Genomic DNA, 18,701 nt, shown 5'->3' with positions numbered 1-18,701 from the left:
AAGATGAAAAAAGACAGGATGACAGTTTTATAAATAGAAATTATTCTCAATTAATACAAATCAGTTGCAATTATACTAATATTTACACACTTAAGAATTTGGAGGATTCATCCTTGCTCATTCATATTTTGACTTCAGTTAAATTATGAGCCCCAATGATGTTTCTTCACTTCATATAATCCTATTCTTCTAATATATTATACTTTCCCCACACCCTTCCAACTTATTTTGTTTGTGGTTTTGTTTAGGAAATTTTTTTTCAAGAAATGAATCTGGAAATGTGATATTTTTCTTTCTTGTAATTATAGAAGAATGATGGAAGAATACATTCACATTTTTTTAAGTACAAGTACTAAGTCCTTACATGTACTGAAGGTAAAAGTAATTTTAAAAAAAGGTTTGCACAATCTCTTCATTTTTCTACTTTTAATACAGAGATAAAATGCATTTTAAGAAAACATTCATATGATGTGAAACACAGTGTGGTTTTCTAAGAAGTACCCTCCCATTTTATTATGTTAAACAGGAGTCAATGTGAAATGTATGTGATATTCTCAAATAATATATTTTTTACCATTTACAAGAATAAAATTTAAATTTCCAAAGCCAATAATTTTGATGCATTAGCAATACCTTGTGGCGTAATCGCATAAGAGCTTGAAATGATCTGAGGTCATGTCCTTCTTTTACTGGCCATCCTTTTGCATTCAATAAAATGCATCCAAGAGAAGAAACAATTGTCCACCACATCAACATACTTTCAATATTTTCTTCCTAAAGGAGAAAATAAATTGTTATTATTAGAATCACATATAACAAATAAGCAAATAATTATTTTAAGTTGAATGACGCATCTTCCATTGAATAAATATTAATAAACAATAATGCAGTCACTAAGAATATACTTTCCCCACACCCTTCCAACTTATTTTGTTTGTGGTTTTGTTTAGGAATTTTTTTTTCAAGAAATTGGGATCTTATATAACAGGTATACATGATACCACATACCTTCTAATCAATATTCAGAATCTATATCTTATAAAAACTAAAAAAAATAAAAGTAAACCAACATAATCACCAGAAACCAGTGAACCAACCAATGAAAGACATGAACAGCAAAGAGAAATATAGAAAATATTCAAGGGATCAAAAAAATAGATAATAGCACAACTTCTTTTATTTATAATCATATCATTTTGTGGTAATTTTCCCCATTATTACTGATGGAAGACATTACAGATATTTAGTAAAGAATATAAGAGATTTCCCTGTCAAACAAGCTGCTGCTTTGGAGCTCTTAAGAGGAAGCTCATCTATGGGAGAAAAATGAATTTTCTAAGATCATGAAGTTTCAGTGGAAATAGCTGCTTTAGATTTAAAGTGCCAGAGTTCTTTGTCTTTCCAGACAAGAGCACATATTTTAACTTCTGGTGGTGTTGTCAAAAAGGGAGGAAGAAATTTGGCTCTGAACTATAGACCAAAATATTGGAATCAATAATTAGATTTTTTAAAAAAACAACCAATCCACACATTTGTTGGAATAGTATGTTAATGGTGGAATGAGTGGGGCATTACAAATATTCTTTGAATAGAAGGGCAGTCTGTAGCTAGGTATAAGAGCAATAGGCTCTGGCTGTCCAAGAATAGCTACAGTATTTTCTATGCCAACCAACATCTTAAGTGAAAAGATATTTCAGTGCCAAGCAGCATCTTTACATTCTGCACAGCTACTTGTATTCTAAATAGTTAGCTGATAATTAATTTTTATTAAAATAAAAGTTATTGCCTATTCTAATCACTTCTTAGTGAACATTGTATTCCCTCAGTTGTGCTGCTTGCTTCCACTGTATCTCCATCTCATATTCCAGTCAACTGTTCAGTTTTGTTTTAGACAATATTTAAACTGGTGTAGAATCCTAAGTCTGACAAAAGAAGTTGGTACTTTTCAGTTCAGTAACTAAATGCAGGATGTCAAGACATTTGGCTCTTTGTGCATGGTACTATACTGATTTAAAATAAATGCATGTATGTACCTTGGCTGCCTGTCTCTTTATGTATGCTTAGTGCTAGTATTAAGTAACAGGTATGAATCAGTATCATGCTGAAAGCATTTAGCAGATACAAGATCATTACCATTTCAAGCTGCCTACCTACTTCTTGCCTACCTACTTCCTACACTGCCTATCAGTGTAGCTTATAAGGATTATGCATGAAATCTTGAACTAATATGCAACCTGTGCCTGCTTAGTAGGCATGTATTTTTCTTTCAGTACCCTTCTCTTTCTGCTTTTTACAAGCTAGGAACTAATAGCAAGGGTTAATAACATTCAAATGGTGTGAGGGAAATCATAAACTTAAAGAAGTTATTCATCTGGCAGATACTGAATGCTGCTATTGTCTTGGTTTCCTTTTATGCGTATAAGTACAGTAATAAATAAATGTAGATACGCACCTACCATATAAAGAGACCCTCTTGGCTTCAACTTGACTTCTGTAAGCAAGATTTCTTGACAAGAATATTGAAGCAACATTTGGCTGAAATCTTTGTTAAATTTCCTGGTTTACCTAATCTTACTAGGTAGTCTTCTAACCAAAGACTGATTGATGCTAGTACATTCTCTACTGGTAAAAATTCCAGAATTTATTTCTCTAAAATATGGCAGATTCATTTATATTGGATGCTATATTAAGATCCAATTTTATCCAGTTTTATCCAATTAGACATATTGTATAGCAATATGTGGATTTATTATGATCGTTAGTGAAAATACAAAAATACAATGTGGTATTTGTCCCCAGATTAAACTGATTTCTGAATCTAGTAACTTAACAAAAACTCAAATCAATGGTAATTTCATTTCATCTAATGATATTTACCTATATGTTTCATTTTGAGGAATAATTGAAAAAAGGAAGCAAGGAAAGTAGCTTCTTTTTAATTTAAAAATCACTAAGTTTAGTAGTCCTTTTAATTAAAGGGTACTTGTGTGAGCCTTTACCACACCAAACATAGACAATTCTTTGCATAAATAATTGGCAGCTCTCTTAATAAAGTTTTGACAACCACAATCAGCTACTACAGTTGGTTTCCAGTATACAAATGTGCTGCTGATACTGTTTAAGTTATTTCTGCTTTTCTCAGTTTCCAAAGGTTATATTGTTTTAATTGAGAACAGTGATTAGATTCAATATATTTATTTAAATTTTAATAGGCTAGCTGAAATTATTTGCACCTTAATTATGTTCAGACTGTTTGATAATTGCATTAAAAAAAATAAGGCTAAATATAATAATAAAGCAAATTGCAAATATACAGAGAAAAACATTCTTGTTCTCATCCCAGAAATGTTGAGATGAATGTTAACAAAAGGATACCTATTTAGATAAATATATAAAATATCATGTATTCAAATAGCCTTTCAGCCAAACTTTCCAGTATGATTATCAAATGTAGATCTACAAAGAAAATAATTGTAAAAATCTTAAATTCTCAAACAGTAAAATGTGAACAGAAGTTTTTAATTCAAATGTTGGTCCAGGTACCTCTCCAAATAGACCTCATAAGGTAGTCAGACTTATATGTAGCTTCAATTTCAAGTCTCTGAGACATATGAGATAAAATCTCATATATTTTTCTCACAAAAATTGCTAAAGGTTGATCTTGTTCCACATTGGACTACAATGCAGAAATGCTACAGGCTACAAATACTACAGTCAGAAAGTTATCTTGGAATCTTTATCCACTAAAAGAAGCTGCAGATACCAGATACCTCTGGAGAAAAAAGAAGATTGCTGTTGAATTTTTCTCTGCATTCAAAGCATCATCAAGTGATATTACCTCCCCGAATAGTGTAGTACATAAACCAAATACTGAAAATAAGAAACTGTTCTGTTTTGTATCTTTTTGGGGGAAGGGGGTCCAGCTGAATTTGTTCTTTCTTTTTCTTTCTTTCTTTCTTTCTTTCTTTCTTTCTTGCTTGCTTGCTTTCTTTCCTTCCTTTCTTTCTTTTCTCTCTCCTTCCTTCCTTCCTATTTTCCTTTTTTTTCTTTTCCTTCTGTTTTTTTCTCTCCACTTTGACATTTTCCATATTCTATACTACTGTATTCTTTATTTTATTTTTACCAGCACATCTCGCTTACCAACCCACAATTCTATGTCTAAAATTCTTTCAATCTTAGCAATGTTTTTCAATTGCTTGAGACAGGACCAGCTCTTAATTTAATACAGACCAACCTGCATGAAATGAGGCCTGCTCCTTTCCTAGGAGGTTCTCTTTCTCCAGCTAGTCTAAGACTGTCCAGGAAGGATGTCTAATATAATATTACTAACAAATTATTAGATATTAGATATTACTAATTAGTATCTAATTGAGCATGCTTAGAGTGGTAATTGGCTGAATCTTCTTCTTTTTTTTCTTCTCCAAAGAAGCTGTAATTGCAGTCCCCGCACAAACCCAAACAATCTGGCAAGATGATTGCATTGCTGCTGCTGCCAGTGATTCTAACTCGGAGGAGAAGAGGTATTTTATTAAACACAGGAAGAAAGACCTATATAGTCAAGGTCAGCTCATAAACTAATTTTGTCATTGTCTTTTAAAGTTCCATCTCAAACTGGGACAGTCTGAAACATCTAAAAGAAAGGGCAAGTTCACAAGCCCACATACATGTGAATGTCAGTGTCTTTTCACAAATGAGGCAGTCATTTAATAACTCTGGAAGTGGTGTTTGTCACTGTGTCCAGGCGATGTCAGGCATGCTAATAGGCTTCAGAGAACTGACTTGAAATGCTGTGTCCCATGGCAGCAATATTTATTTATTTAATTAAATTATTTAATTTATTTACCTCCTAATCTCAGCCAAGTGACTCTGGGGGCCTTACAATTCTAAAACTATTGTCAGACCCTTAAACTATCTATTCATTTCATTTTGTTTCAGGTACTGCCATTCGGTTGGGAGGGGGGAGATTTCATTCTTTTGGGCCTGGGGCCAATCTGTAAGCTTTAAGATGTATTTCCTTTACTTTGTTCATTTCATCTTTGATGCATCCCTCTCAGTGTGAAAGGGAGGAGGAATGTGCCTGGGGCCATCTGTCTTATCTCTGCTATGCTGGGAAGAGACCGGGATGAACACTAAAGGCCTGAGAACTGTGGTTTTATCACTTTGGTTCTCATAACAACTTTACACCTATGAATTAGCCAAAATCATACTGGACCATTGGGCACTGAGGGGGGGTTTGAAAGGAGCATTTTACTATAATGTTTTGTGCGGGACTTCTTTAGATCTTGCTTTGCTATTCTGCTATCACTACATCCCAATAAAAGTTCCTTTTGAAATAATGCCAGTTTCAGGAATTCTGCTTTCTTGGGATTACTAGCTGAGGCAGGACCTTACAACTATTTTAAAACAATGAAAAACAATAAAATTATTCAAAAATTACATATAGCAGCCAAAATAGTTAGCCAAGTAACAATATATCTAAGAAATAGGGCCTTCAACACATTCCGAGCATCAGGTCCAAGTATATAACCAAGTTTTTAAAGTCTTATGAAAGGCCAACAAAATTGAGGCCATTTTAATCACTGAGAGATTATTCCACAAAGCAGGGGCTATAGCAGAGAAGGATTGTCTTGTAATTCCCACCAGTCAACACTCTTTGGATGACAGTTTATGCAGCATGCCCAGTCTGCTGGATCAAATTGGATGGATAGAGACTCTTGGAAAAAGATGTTCCCTCAGATAACCTAGTCCCAAGCCATGCAGGGCTTTAAAGGTGAAAACCAGCACCTTATATCCAGAAACACACCGGTAGTCAGTGCACTCATATAGTAGTGAATGTGGCTCCATTCAGCACCACGTTCTGAATACTTTTCAAGGGCAGCTCCATACAGCACATATTGCAGTAATCTAAGCAAGAGGTTTCAAGAGAATACAAAGCTTGAAACTAACTTTTCATGTGTAATTGAAATGGCTTTGCTCTTGTACTATTGTAGCTTGCTTGCGAAGAATTGTATTTTGGCGGTCATTGCTTACAGAAAATCTCTCAGAATCACTTCCTTGGCTTCTCTTCTTAGGGTAGTTTACAATTCCTATTCCCCATCCCTAAACCTCTTTCTCAGAGTCCAGATCGTCAACAGCATTTTCTGTTAGAGTTTTACAGCTTAGCATTTTGACTGCTATACTGCAGTTCTACTTCTTTATAATCTCTTTTGCCTTGCAGCCCCCCAACTAGGGGCATTAAGCAGGCTCAAGTCACAACTGCGATACATTACAGCCAATACTGTGTCTTAATCAAAAACAGTTCTCATTGGCTGGTTTGTTGCTATGGCTATTCCAGTTCATAAATTCTTACACATTGACACTCCTCCCTTTATGACTGGAATAGACATAAAACCAAATAATTTAATACTCTTCCCATGGTGTTACCCACCCAATGGCTTGGTCATTACATCTGCCAGATTGTCATGTGAAGAACAATGAAGCAAGCAAATTAGTTTAGTTTTGATGGATTCTCTGACATTACAATATTTAATGTCTAAATGCTTGCTTCTACTTTTCACTCTGTCACCTGTTGTCATTTTAATGCAAGCAGCATTATCTTCAAATACTGTTACAGCTTCTTTAACTTCTATACTTAAATCCTTTAACAGCTGTACATACCAGGTTATCTCTGAACAAAGTTCAGACAGAGCAATAAATTCTGCCTCTGTGGTAGAAATAGCTACAGTTGTTTGTTTTCTGGACTTCCATCCAATCAAAGTCCCTCCAAATAATACCACAAACCAGAATTGGACTTTCTGGTTTGCACATCATTGGCATAATTACTGTCAACATAACATTTTAACTTTAATTCTTCAGAGAACTGTATTTGAAGACATAAATTCACAGTTCCTTCAAATACCTGAGAATTCTCTTCACACCCATCTAATGCAACTGTGTTGGTGCAACAGTAAAGTGACTTCAGATGCTTACTGCACAAGCTATGTCTGGTCTAGACCACTGTGATAGATATAACAGGCTCCCTATTGCTGACTGATATATCTCCTGATCACAGGCTTCACTTTTGTCCTCGCTCAAAGTGTTGTAAAAATTTATGCTCATAGGTATTGGAGCAGAATTACAATTTCTCATATTTTATCTCTCCAACAGCTGTTCAATTTTCCTTCTTTGTCTGAGAATGTAGCCACCTTTATCAGTTTTTTGTATCTCTACACTGAAATAGTTTTATATTTCACCCAGACTTTTCAAATCAAACTTTTTCTCCAATTGATTAGCAAACTCCTTCACCTGTGCTAGATCTTTTGCAATTAAGGAAAAATCACCCACAAATGCTAATAATTGGCAACCCCCACCATGGAACCTTGCAATATATATGCAACCCTCAGCCTTACAACACTTGAACCCAAGACCCTTCAGCGCCACTTCTAAACAGATTGCTTCAGCCCATAAATGGCCTTGTTCAGTTTATACACAGTGCCAGGCTTTTTACTTTCAGACCCTGGTGCTTGAACCATGTAAATTTCTTCCTCCAACTCTGCACTGAAGAATGGTGTGATTATATCAAAGTGCCAAATTTTATGCCAATGTGCCATTGCCAATGCTAGTGCCAACCTTATAGTTTCACTTTTTACCGTTGGTGCAAATACCTCATCATAGTGTACATTTTTCTTCTGTGAAAACCCCTGTGCCACTAACCTTGCCTTATATTGGACTTCATTATTCGGTAACACTTTCTTTTTGTATACCCATTTACATCCTACAGCTTTGTAACCTTGTGGCAAAGCCATAGAGGTGAACACTTTATGTTCATCCATGGATTTCATTTCTTTGTCCATGGCTTCTTTCCACTTTTCTTGCTCCACTTTGGGTAGTTATACTATACTTCCTGATAGTTTCTTGGCTCATACCACACATTACACACCTTTACTTTTCCAGCAAAATACCTGTCAGGTGGAATCCTCTTGTTCCATCTCTCTGACCTGGGTGGCATTGACTGCTCTTGACTGTCAACCCTTTCCTGCTTCACATTAGAGTCACCATCTCCTTCTGACTCCTTTTCTTGTCCTTTTTCAGCTTCTCCTCCCTGAACGCTGACACCATCACTAAGTGAGTCACCATCACTAAGTGGATCATCCCCAGAATTGGCATCAATTCTGTGCCAATTTTGCTCTGCTAGCAAATCTGGAAATTACTATCCTTCTGCTTCCATCGCTAAAGTGATAGCTATTAGAGCCAGGCTCATAGCCCACAAATCTGAGCTTTCTAGCCTTTTGTTGCCCTTTTTTCCTGATTGCCTTTGGAATATGCACCCGTGCATTGATTCCAAACACTCTTAAATGTGCTAGAGATGGCTTTCTCCTGTATAGCACAGCATATGGAATATCATTTATAGAGGAACTTCACAGCCTATTGACCAAATAATTAGCAGTCAACATGGCTTCACCCCAATATGACCTGCTCAGACCAGAATCCTCCAGTAGTGAGTCTTTCATAGTCTGCAAGACTCCATTCCGTCTTTCAGCCATGCCATTCTCAGCTGTTGTGTACAGATTTGTGCGTCTATGTCTTATTCCTAGCTGTCCCAAACACTGTTGAAAACTTGCTGACATGAATTCTGAACCCATCAGTTTGCAGCTGGCATACCTGTTGCCTATTATCTTCTTTCTGCAAAGCTCACCCATTGCTTGAACTTCTGCAACACTCATTTTGCTTTTTAGCAAATAACAGAACCCAAATCTGCTACAGTCATCTACAATGACCAGCTCATACCTGGCTCCTCCCAAGCTTACTTGCATTGGTCCTACTAAATCTGCATGTACCAGCTCTAGAACCCTTGTTGTCTGCCTTGTGCTCTTCTTGCTCACTGGAAATACCTTAGATTTTGATGATTTACATACAGCATAGTCTAAGTATGCCTTACACCCTTTTAAGTTTAATCCCTCTGCAAACTTTGGCATCTTATGCAACACTCTGAAGCTGGCATGGTCAAGCTTTCTGTGCAAGAGATGAATGCATGAATCATGTTGTGCCACATTACCAAATGTTTGGGCACATTTAACTTTTTATGTCTGCAACACATGAAGATTATCGTGTTTTATGTCCTGTGCACATACATTCCCATTTCTTTTTATGAGACATTTCCCATTCACAAATATGGTCTCAAACCCTTGTTTGTCAAGACTGGAGACACTCAGTAAATTATGCTCCATTTCAGGCACACATAATACATTATTAAACTTTTCCTCCAGACATGGAATCAGCACACTGCCTTTCCCCATGACTTTTGCCTTCTGGCCATTTGCTAAGGCCATGCATCTCCTCCAATTGAATCCAATCTGGAAAAGAACTTAGTATTTTAAAAGAAAGACAAACATTCAGGGGATAGAGGGAAAATTGGGAAAAAATAAAGAACAGAAAATACAATGCATGGAATAACTAAGCATTTACTGTGATGGGGAGAGATGTCTTTCCTGTGCTTGTTGATATTGGGTGGAGTTGGAATTCTAGCTGGCAGAACTGCCAATTGCAATCCTTACCATGTTGCATATTAAAGCTGTATGGACAGCACTATCACACATCTAGACCCATTCCAGGTGCATCATAAGGTATGATGTAGAGGCAGTAAGATATAGAGCACAATGCTTTTCTGCTGGCTCTGGAATTCATGTGCAGTATGGCCAACAAAAGAATTGTAAAATGTTGTGTGCCTTGCTAGCTGTGCCAAAGAATTGCAAACAGTAATAAAGCAAAGGGGAAGCACTGCCCTTTTCCCTGACAATTATATTCAAGTGGAATAAAGACTAAATAGGTCACGTTCTCTCTAGATGCATGGGGAAGTGGAGAAGAAATTTTTATAAAGAGGGGATGATGTGAGAGTTAAACTGTGAGACAGCAGTAACTGCCATCTCATTTGTTAACCATCAGTTTAACTGGAAATTATTTGACCAATGAAGACTAAGATCTTCCCTGGAATACAGTGGAAGGTTTTTTATTGATCTCTAAATCACAGATGTTATTCCTAACTTATTACAATGTCCCTATTGGTTTACAGAGCTTCTTTCTTACTATAAAGCCATTAGAAGCTGTACAGAGACTAGCATTCATTAAGGCATCCATGCCTGAAATGTAATAGTAAACTCTTTTGTATTTGATGTAGGCAGTTCAGTATGGAGAACATCAATATAATGAAGAGTTCTAAGAAACAAAAATGGAATTTATTCTGTCTCTACAGGCATCAAATCTTGGAACATGAACATTGAATCAAATTATAAAGTGGGAAATCTTATTTATGGAATAAGTCAGGATTTATCTTTCGACCTTTGTATTTTCTTAGATGTGAAATGTTAGCATTAAAAAAGTCTAAATTTAATCATTAAATAAGTTCTTAGAGCAGTGGTTCTCAACCTTTTTAATGCCGCGATCCCCAACCGGTCGTAAGTCGAGGACTACTCAACCAGTCGTAAGTCGAGGACTACTCAACTGGTGCAGCACCGTTTGCAGAATGGGACTTTTGGTGGGCTCAGCAGGGCAGAGACAGCCTGGACCATTCCTATTGGCTTTTGAAAGCCAATAGAATTAGACTCTATTCAAGAGAGTCTATTCTATTGGCTTTCAAAAGCCAATAGACTAAAAGGGAGTAGCACAGCTAAGGAAAAGGGGAAAAAATGGTGGACTGCGTTGTTTGGCAACCCCCGTGAAATGGTCGTTCAAACTCAAATGGGGTCCCGACCCACAGGTTGAGAACCACTGTCTTAGAGCATCTGATTTATCAAGAAAAGAAAAAAATTATTTCTAAGAAAAAATATTATAAAGATATAGATGTATAGATTTGATTCACTGTTGCTTGTAAGATTTTATTTGCTACAATAACATCTTCTGTTCATCATATTTGTCATCTAACACAATTAAGGTAGATGTTGTAGAATGTAGACTCAAGTAGCCCAATATATAACTTCCTTGTTTCTGCTGCTTAAATTGACTCAGAAACAGATATAAAACCAAGAAACCAAAGGGCATAACATATATAGAAAATTCTGTTTTGGGCCAGCTTACTCATCTGTTCAGTTTTCATAATTTATCTTTGCCACATTCCCACAAGAAAGGAAAGTATTACAGAAAAGTCAATAACTATATTTGTTAATGACTGAAAACCCTTTATGGACTTTTTGCTAAAAATAGTAAAGAATGAATTTGTAATTTCTGAGTTTGATGATTGGAAAGGGTAAGCGATAGAAAGAAGAGACGCATAATGTAATCTTGTAGAGAAAATAAAATATAAATGCATTTATAACTGCTGTAAAAAAGCTCTATATTCCATTTTTTAAAAATCTTCTTCCTTATCATCAGGTATATTTTACAGACCTAAGGGGTAAAGTGCCTTTTCCATTTTCATTGTTATGACTAAGTCTTGCAGTATTTTATTTGTATATGGTAGTTTATATTTCCCTTCTTTTATCTCTTCCATCTCTGGGTTAATTTCCTCTGCTTCATATTCTGATTTCTGGATTATTTGTTCATACTGTGTAGTCATCTTGGAATTTTCTAATTGTAGATTTAATTTGGAAAATTGCTCATTTGTATTATCTAAATTGTTTTCATTATGGTTTCTTTCTGTGTCCTCTTTGTGTATGACAATTGATTGGTGTATTAGTTGTAGCATAGAGTATATTTCCTTCTGAAAGATGTTTATTTTTTTTCTTAAGGCATCATTCCTGGAGATACTTGATTAGCCTGGGTGGAGGCTTCAAATGCAGGTGCAATGTATATTTTCTTATCATTTTTAGCTGGGTGTAAAACATTCATTTTCCCCCCTCCAGATAATCTGTCAAAATTTTTATGTTCTCCAAATACAAGTCTTGTCTCGTATCACCAACCTTAATAAGAGTAGAACAAAGTTTCATCTAGTTTTGTGGTCTTTATGTATAGCCTTTATAATCCAATAGGTTCCAGAATATGGGTCCAATCCTAAAAGCAATATTTTGTAGTGATCCTTTGACTCAGGCATCCAAGAATTGTCGGTCAGGCAAGGTTGTAATCCACAGTGATCAAAATGTTCAGCTATCCTGAAAACAGTTCAAAAGTCTCTCTCAGTCAGATGTAGTCAAAAGTCAAATTTTTCTTTCTCTCCCAATAGTTCTTGAGATTAGAGGTCCAAGCTCAATAGGTATTAATAATCCAAGAAGGTCAGGGTGAAACGCATGCCAAAACATTTTCCTTTATTGCCAGCTGTTCTCCATTAAGCTAGGAGTCACCAAGCAGCCAGGAAGCTAGTTGTAGTGCTATTCTCAAATCCACCACTAGATATTATTTAAAATCCATTTTCCACTCTTAAAACAAAGGGTTGATTACTTATATTTCACCTCAATGTTTTTTTCCAAAGAGAAAGTCTTATCAATTATCTCAGTTCTCAAATTTATCCAAACTGTAGCTTTATGTTACTTCCACTTCAGTATTGTGTATTTCTGTCCCCCATAAAAGAAATTAAAATGCCGCTTCTGTTCCTTTGGAAGGGTAGGGCTACAATCCCATTCCTTCTCACATTCAGAGGTTTTCAACTTCTTGGGAGCCTTTCCCAGGAAATTCAGTTGTAAAATAGTAAAGAAAGGATCAATATTCTCACCCGTTCTAAACATGCTGTTTATGGTCTGCTAATTGGTGCTTTTCTTCTTCCGTTGTCAGTAGTTAATGGCTGGCCACAGGAATGTAGCCAGTCTTTCCCCTGCTGGTTTGGAGGGCTTTCCATGGATCGAACGGAGAGACCGCTGTCTGTCCGTGATCAATGAGACACTCCTCCTTCTTAATCGGCTCTTCAGCCCTGCCTTCCTGCTTCCATATTGATGCAACACCAAACTGGAAGTTGACAGAAGGATTAGTTTTGACAGGTGGGGATTGGAAGGATTATATTTCTTTGCTCTATTGTTCCCACTATCCTCCCAGAACTGATGAAGCTTCTTGGATAAGAAGTGAAAGTCATCTTCTTCTTCCTCCTCAAGAAAAAAAACCAGTCCTGTTTCCTTTTGAAAAAGCACCTTTGGTACAACTATGACCTGGATGACTGAGAATCTCCACAGATAAATATTCCAAACCATTCAGCCATTAAAAGCACCAACTACCATAAATGACAAAAAGAAAGCAGCAGATTGATATACAAAATCAAAAGGCTATTTCATTTAGTTTACCCTCAAGCTTCCAAGGACATAGACAGTGTATTTGCTGAATAAACATTCAGATATGGTGTGATTTAGTTTAGTTGTTCAATTTATTCTAGGTACTGCCAGATTCCAAAATGACTGTAAAATAAAACCAAACAAAATACAAAGTATACAGCATAATAACAAAAGAATAGGAAAGGGGCTAAAGAACAGATGGTGGGTCAATAGATATAATTAAGTAATGTGGTGATGAATTAAGCTCACCATTTATTTTCATGCATAATATTAAAAACAGACACGTAAGGCTAAAACATCAATTAATTTAAATGAAGCAATGATTTCACCCAAATTCTTTAGTTTTTGTGATAGACTTAAATGAGTGTAATAATAGCAGAAACACTTTAGACTTAACCTTTCACATTTCATGGTTATGATTTAATTTCAAAGTGATTTTTTTTAATGTTCTAAGGCACAGGTATTAAACTCGCCATATCATATGATGTGTTGGGATGTATTGTGACTTTTTTTGCATTGCCGGAGCTGCGGTGGGCACGGCCTCTGTATGATGCAACCGGCCCATGGGCCAGCAGTTTAACACCCCTGCTCTAAGGAGAGTAATATCATAAAGGTTTTATACTTCAGAGGCCTCAGGAGATTTTTTTTAAAAAAATAGAATTGACATCTGTTGATTTCATTTGCCTATAAACCTCTACAGCTCATTTTCATGAAACTGTAGTATTTACCAGGAACAATACTTGTTGTCAAGACCACTAGATAAAACCAATTTAGTCACACTCTAGGCACTGCCTTTTCTTCCTATTCTAAACTGAATTTCTTTTTGATACTTACTGTATATCCGTGATAGGATTTGCTGCCATTGTAACTAGAATTTTACATCATTTTAATTTTAATTTGATGGGTTCATATTTGGTAAACATTCTGACATTTCTATAATTTCTTTTTTCTGTTGAAAGGGCAGGCTGTGATGGCAGCAGTAGCATTTTTCATACTAGTGAGGATCTAATTATATCTGATTTGTACAAGATATATCTTGCTTTAATTTTTCAGTTATATTTCCAAATGTAAGAGAGTGGAAATAAATATAGGTGAAGTTCAGACCTAAAGAATGCTAGAATAGGTGAATTTCAGATCAGTTCAGTAGGTACCAGACATACATTGATATAGCAGTCATGGGAGAAAGTGGTTTTGAAAAAAACAAGCCACTCCACATAAAGCCACTCTAGATAGGGATTCATGTGAAAAGGAAAAGAAATAGTAAGTAACAAAAAGAAAGCAGACCAAACTTTAGATTTAGAATGACCAAAGGAATGGTTGAAATGAGATATAGTAATGAGAATTGTCAGAAGTGAAAAATCAATGTTTTAAAAGATCCATTTTTTACAACTTGTGTAAGAAATAAATTCCATTTGAAGTAGTAGTAGTAGAAGAAAGATTAAGATATCAAAAAAATATTTTTAAGAAAAAACACTTTTTTCCTACAGTGCTTTTGCAGCAGGGCAGAGGAAATAGAACACTCCTTTTTCTTCAAATTAAACTATTCAGTTTCGGTCACTTCCATAATTCTTTCATAAATTATCTGTCACTCTATGAGAAGAATACAAAGATACAACAATGTAAATACGTACCAAAAGGAAACATTAACTTGGGGCACCATTTTATATATCATTATATTTGCATTTTATTGTAATTTTATTTAAGGTAAACAAAACCAGATTTCCAACACTCAGATTGGCTACTTCAGAGAGGCAGCACAAAAACTGTTTGATCTAGTAATAGCAATGATTCCATATTAAATAAAATGGCTGCAGGATTCACAACTAAGTCAACAATATCATATTATTATACATATAATTTCAAACTATATTCAATAGTATATATAATAGCTTTGAACAACAAAAAAAATATTTATACAATGTATCTATTAATATTAACAGCTTCCCGTTTATCATCACTTTGCAGAAACTTTCACATCTTGAGATCCCTCAGGAAAAAAAAATGTAAATTTATTTTGGGATACATTGACCTTACACTATATAGATGTAGTGCCAGATGCTGTAGTATGAAAAGTTTAATGCACAGCCACGTCAAATATGAAATATAACTTCATTTCAGGTTTGTTCAATGCAATACAATATAGTTATATTTGCATTCAGTTAGGTATTTAATAATGTTCCTATTTCTTTTTTTATTGAAAAAGTTTCATTGACAATTAACAAAAAAATTTTAAACCTACAAAAACCCCCTACCCCCCCACTTCCCAGAGCCGAGTACAGGGTTATTACAAACATATTAAACAAAATCTAATTAAATTTAACAAATTATACAATAACTAAATTCATACTTAAACCTTACTCCCTTTAAACCTTAATATCATAATATTATAAACAAATCCATTTAAAAACAATTATTATAAAGAACCATAATAACAGTAAATAAACTAAATAATTTCCATTATAAAATGCTATTAATAATAATTTTATTTAAAATTTAATCATAAAATAAATGGAACTTTTTAGTTCCATATTTAATCTGAATATAATCTATCCATCTTCTCCATACCATAATATATCTTTCTTGTGTATGATCCTTTAAATAAGCAGAAATTTTAGCCATTTCTGCTAAATTAGAAATCTTAAATGTCCATAATGTTCCTATTTCTGTAACATTAAAAATTATGATTTGTGAGTTATTAAAATTAAAATTTAAATCCAAACTTAAAATCCTGAAGGCCCTTAGGGAGTGTCTGTTGTGTTTGGGCATGAAATTATGTCACAGTGTTTTATATAGGATTCACTGAATTCTGTATTAAATAGAATTAAAATCATCTTTATTTTTAGTTGATTATTATATTAATTTGTTACAGTTTCTACATGAATCAGATGCAAATATGTAAATCCTAAGCAAAGGTAAATGTAAGTGTAAATTATTATCATACTACTTGATAATATATATCTATAACTGATGCAAGAGTTGTTATTACTTAAGATGCTTATTGAACTATTTTATCTGGGATTGAACTGTACTATGTCACTATAATTTTATATATTTCATTTCACAAGTCTATCACATTTTCTTTTAGATTTTTTCTTCTAGAACCATTGTTTATATAATTTAGATATATGTACTATTGTCTGTTTTGAAACACTGAAATAAAAAATATTATTGGGTATTTTTGTCTTATATATATCAACTGAGTCATGAAACCAAGATTTTTAATAAATGCTAAATTGCCAGTGCCTTTATCTGACACATACAACTATTTGAGTGGATTTTTGAGATATACAGGACCATATTTTGTGATATTATTATACGAAAATTTTAAGATACCTCTGTGAATAAAATTAACCAAAACAATAATTTTGATATATGATGTGATATATTTGATATATATGCCATTCTTCCCCCAAATGAGCTAACAATTAAGATTACACTGATTTAAATAATTCAGTTTTATTATTCTGGGAATGTAGGGTTAAAAAAAGCCCATACAATGAAGACATTAAATGAAAATTCATTCATTTAAAGAAATGGAATTTATTTTTTTAAAATATCTAGAAAGAATTTATACCTTATTTCATGTCACCCTTGTTCAAATTATTCATCTAATGCTTACTTTATGAATTAAATTGAAGAAGAATATATTTGTGTTCTAATACAAAGATGTAGCTATTTTTTTTCAATGCCTGATTTTCCTGAAAGAAAATCAAATTGAAATTTTTAAGAGTCAAATGCCAAACAGTATTTATTATATTTATTGGAAATAGTGTCACACAGGCAAAAAAGAATTTATACTGTTTATCAATATTCTATTGCATATTTGTGCTATAAATCAGGATCCAATGTAGTATTTTCAGTTTCCTATTAGGCCATAATATGAATCATATCTATAAAATTTTCCAAAATCTGCACACTTTTTATATATGGATAATTTTCTCTGTTGATCAACCAGTCGGTAAAAACATCAGATAATTCATGATAGTTAGACATTTAATTTCATGCATCATTCTACAAATGAAAACTCTTCCTCCAAACTTAAATGGAATAGTAAGTCAATTTCAGTCAATTTAAAGCAAATACTGCATATTATGTTGAATACAAAGTTTATATGTTCTTTGTGCAAAGTTCTTGGTGTTGCTGATATTCACACAACTACTTCCCTTTTTTTGCATTTAGCTTAATGAATGTTATGCTTCCTTCCTTCCTCCCTCCCTTCAATTCAATCTTTCATGTGCTTGATTTGCAATTTAATCTCCATTTCCACAATAACTATCCAACTTGGTGTAATTCATTTATATACCGTATTTCCGGCATATAAGTCAACTGGGCGTAAAAGACGACCCCTGACTTTTGAGAAGATTTTCATGGTTTAGAACAGTGGTTCTCAACCTTCCTAATGCTGCGACCCCTTAATACAGTTCCTTATGTTGTGGTGACCCCCAACCATAAAATTATTTTTGTTGCTATTTCATAACTGCTACTGTTATGAATCGTAATGTAAATATCTGATATGCAGGGTGTATTTTCATTATTATAAATTGAACATAATTAAAGCATAGTGATTAATCACAAAAACAATAAAGCAATGCTCGCTGGAGAAGCTTACTCTTCCTTGCTCAAAAATGTTAGGAGGGAGGGAAGGGGAAGGAAGGAAGGAAGATTGAAGGGGAAAGGAAGGAGATGGAGAAGGAAGGAGATTGGAGGGGGAAGGAAGGAAGGAGAGAGAAATTGAAAGGGAAGAGATGGAGATGGAAGGAAGGAAGGAAGGAAGATTGAAGGGGAAAGGAGGGAGATGGAGGAAGGATATTGAAGGGGGAAGGAAGGAAGGAAGGAAGGAAGGAAGGAAGGAGAGATTGAAGGGGAAGGGATGGAGATAGAGATGGAAGGAAGGAAGGAAGATTGAAGGGGAAAGGAAAGAGATTGAAGGGGGAAGGAAGGAAGGAAGGAGAGAGAGATTGAAGGGGGGAGGTTCTGCCAAGGATGCACAAGCAGCTCTGCACAATTGCCTGGGGAGGGGGAAGAGGCTCTGGAGGAGAGCCTGGTGGAGAGCCAAGCGGCGGCACATCCGGGGCCTCGGAAGCTGCGTGGAGGATCCACACGCCTCAGAGCTGCCAGCTGCCCTCTCATACCCGCCAACCTGGAGCCCCCCATCCTCATCCCGGCACCTCTTGCCCTCTCCCAGCTGCCCCCCGGGACCTGCCCACCCCTCCAGCCTCCTGAGCGCCATTGCAGCAGTGGGGTTACAGGAGCCCCTTTCCATGCTGCACAGCCCATTGCATGCAAGAGGGGCACGGCCAGAGTGCCAGCTCCCACTCGGAAGGTGCCTCTTCTCCCCTCCCGGCCCAGCCGGCTGGCCTCCGATGCACATGCTGGCATCACCGCCGCCTCGCCCTCTTCCCCGCCCCCTGGCCACTTCTGAGGCCTGGAGCCCAACGAGCCGGGAAGGAGCTGCTCCTGCCCAGCAGCCCCATGGCCATGCCGGGCGCCACAGGTCTGAGGCATCCAACGGCAAGGGAGGCTGGCCAGGCGGCATGG

The 18,701-nt window shown here is 35.5% G+C and overlaps 1 protein-coding gene across 4 annotated transcripts in view; it reads right to left on the bottom strand.

Annotated features, from left to right (window-relative positions):
* FSTL5 (follistatin like 5) overlaps positions 1–795 on the bottom strand; it is a 353,800-nt gene extending 353,005 nt beyond the window's left edge. For all 4 annotated transcript variants that reach the window (XM_039329531.1, XM_039329533.1, XM_039329532.1 and 1 more), the window contains exon 1: positions 634–795. In XM_039329531.1, the coding sequence (XP_039185465.1) occupies positions 634–756 (123 nt within the window). In that variant the 5' untranslated portion in view covers positions 757–795. The remainder of the gene's footprint in view (positions 1–633) is intronic.
* Positions 796–18,701: the final 17,906 nt, after the last annotated feature.

Source organism: Crotalus tigris, unplaced genomic scaffold, assembly GCF_016545835.1.
Source record: "Crotalus tigris isolate CLP2741 ecotype Arizona unplaced genomic scaffold, ASM1654583v1 scf7180000024400.591365, whole genome shotgun sequence".
Classification (NCBI taxonomy): domain Eukaryota; kingdom Metazoa; phylum Chordata; class Lepidosauria; order Squamata; family Viperidae; genus Crotalus; species Crotalus tigris.
This window is presented reverse-complemented; position numbering and strand designations above follow the sequence as displayed.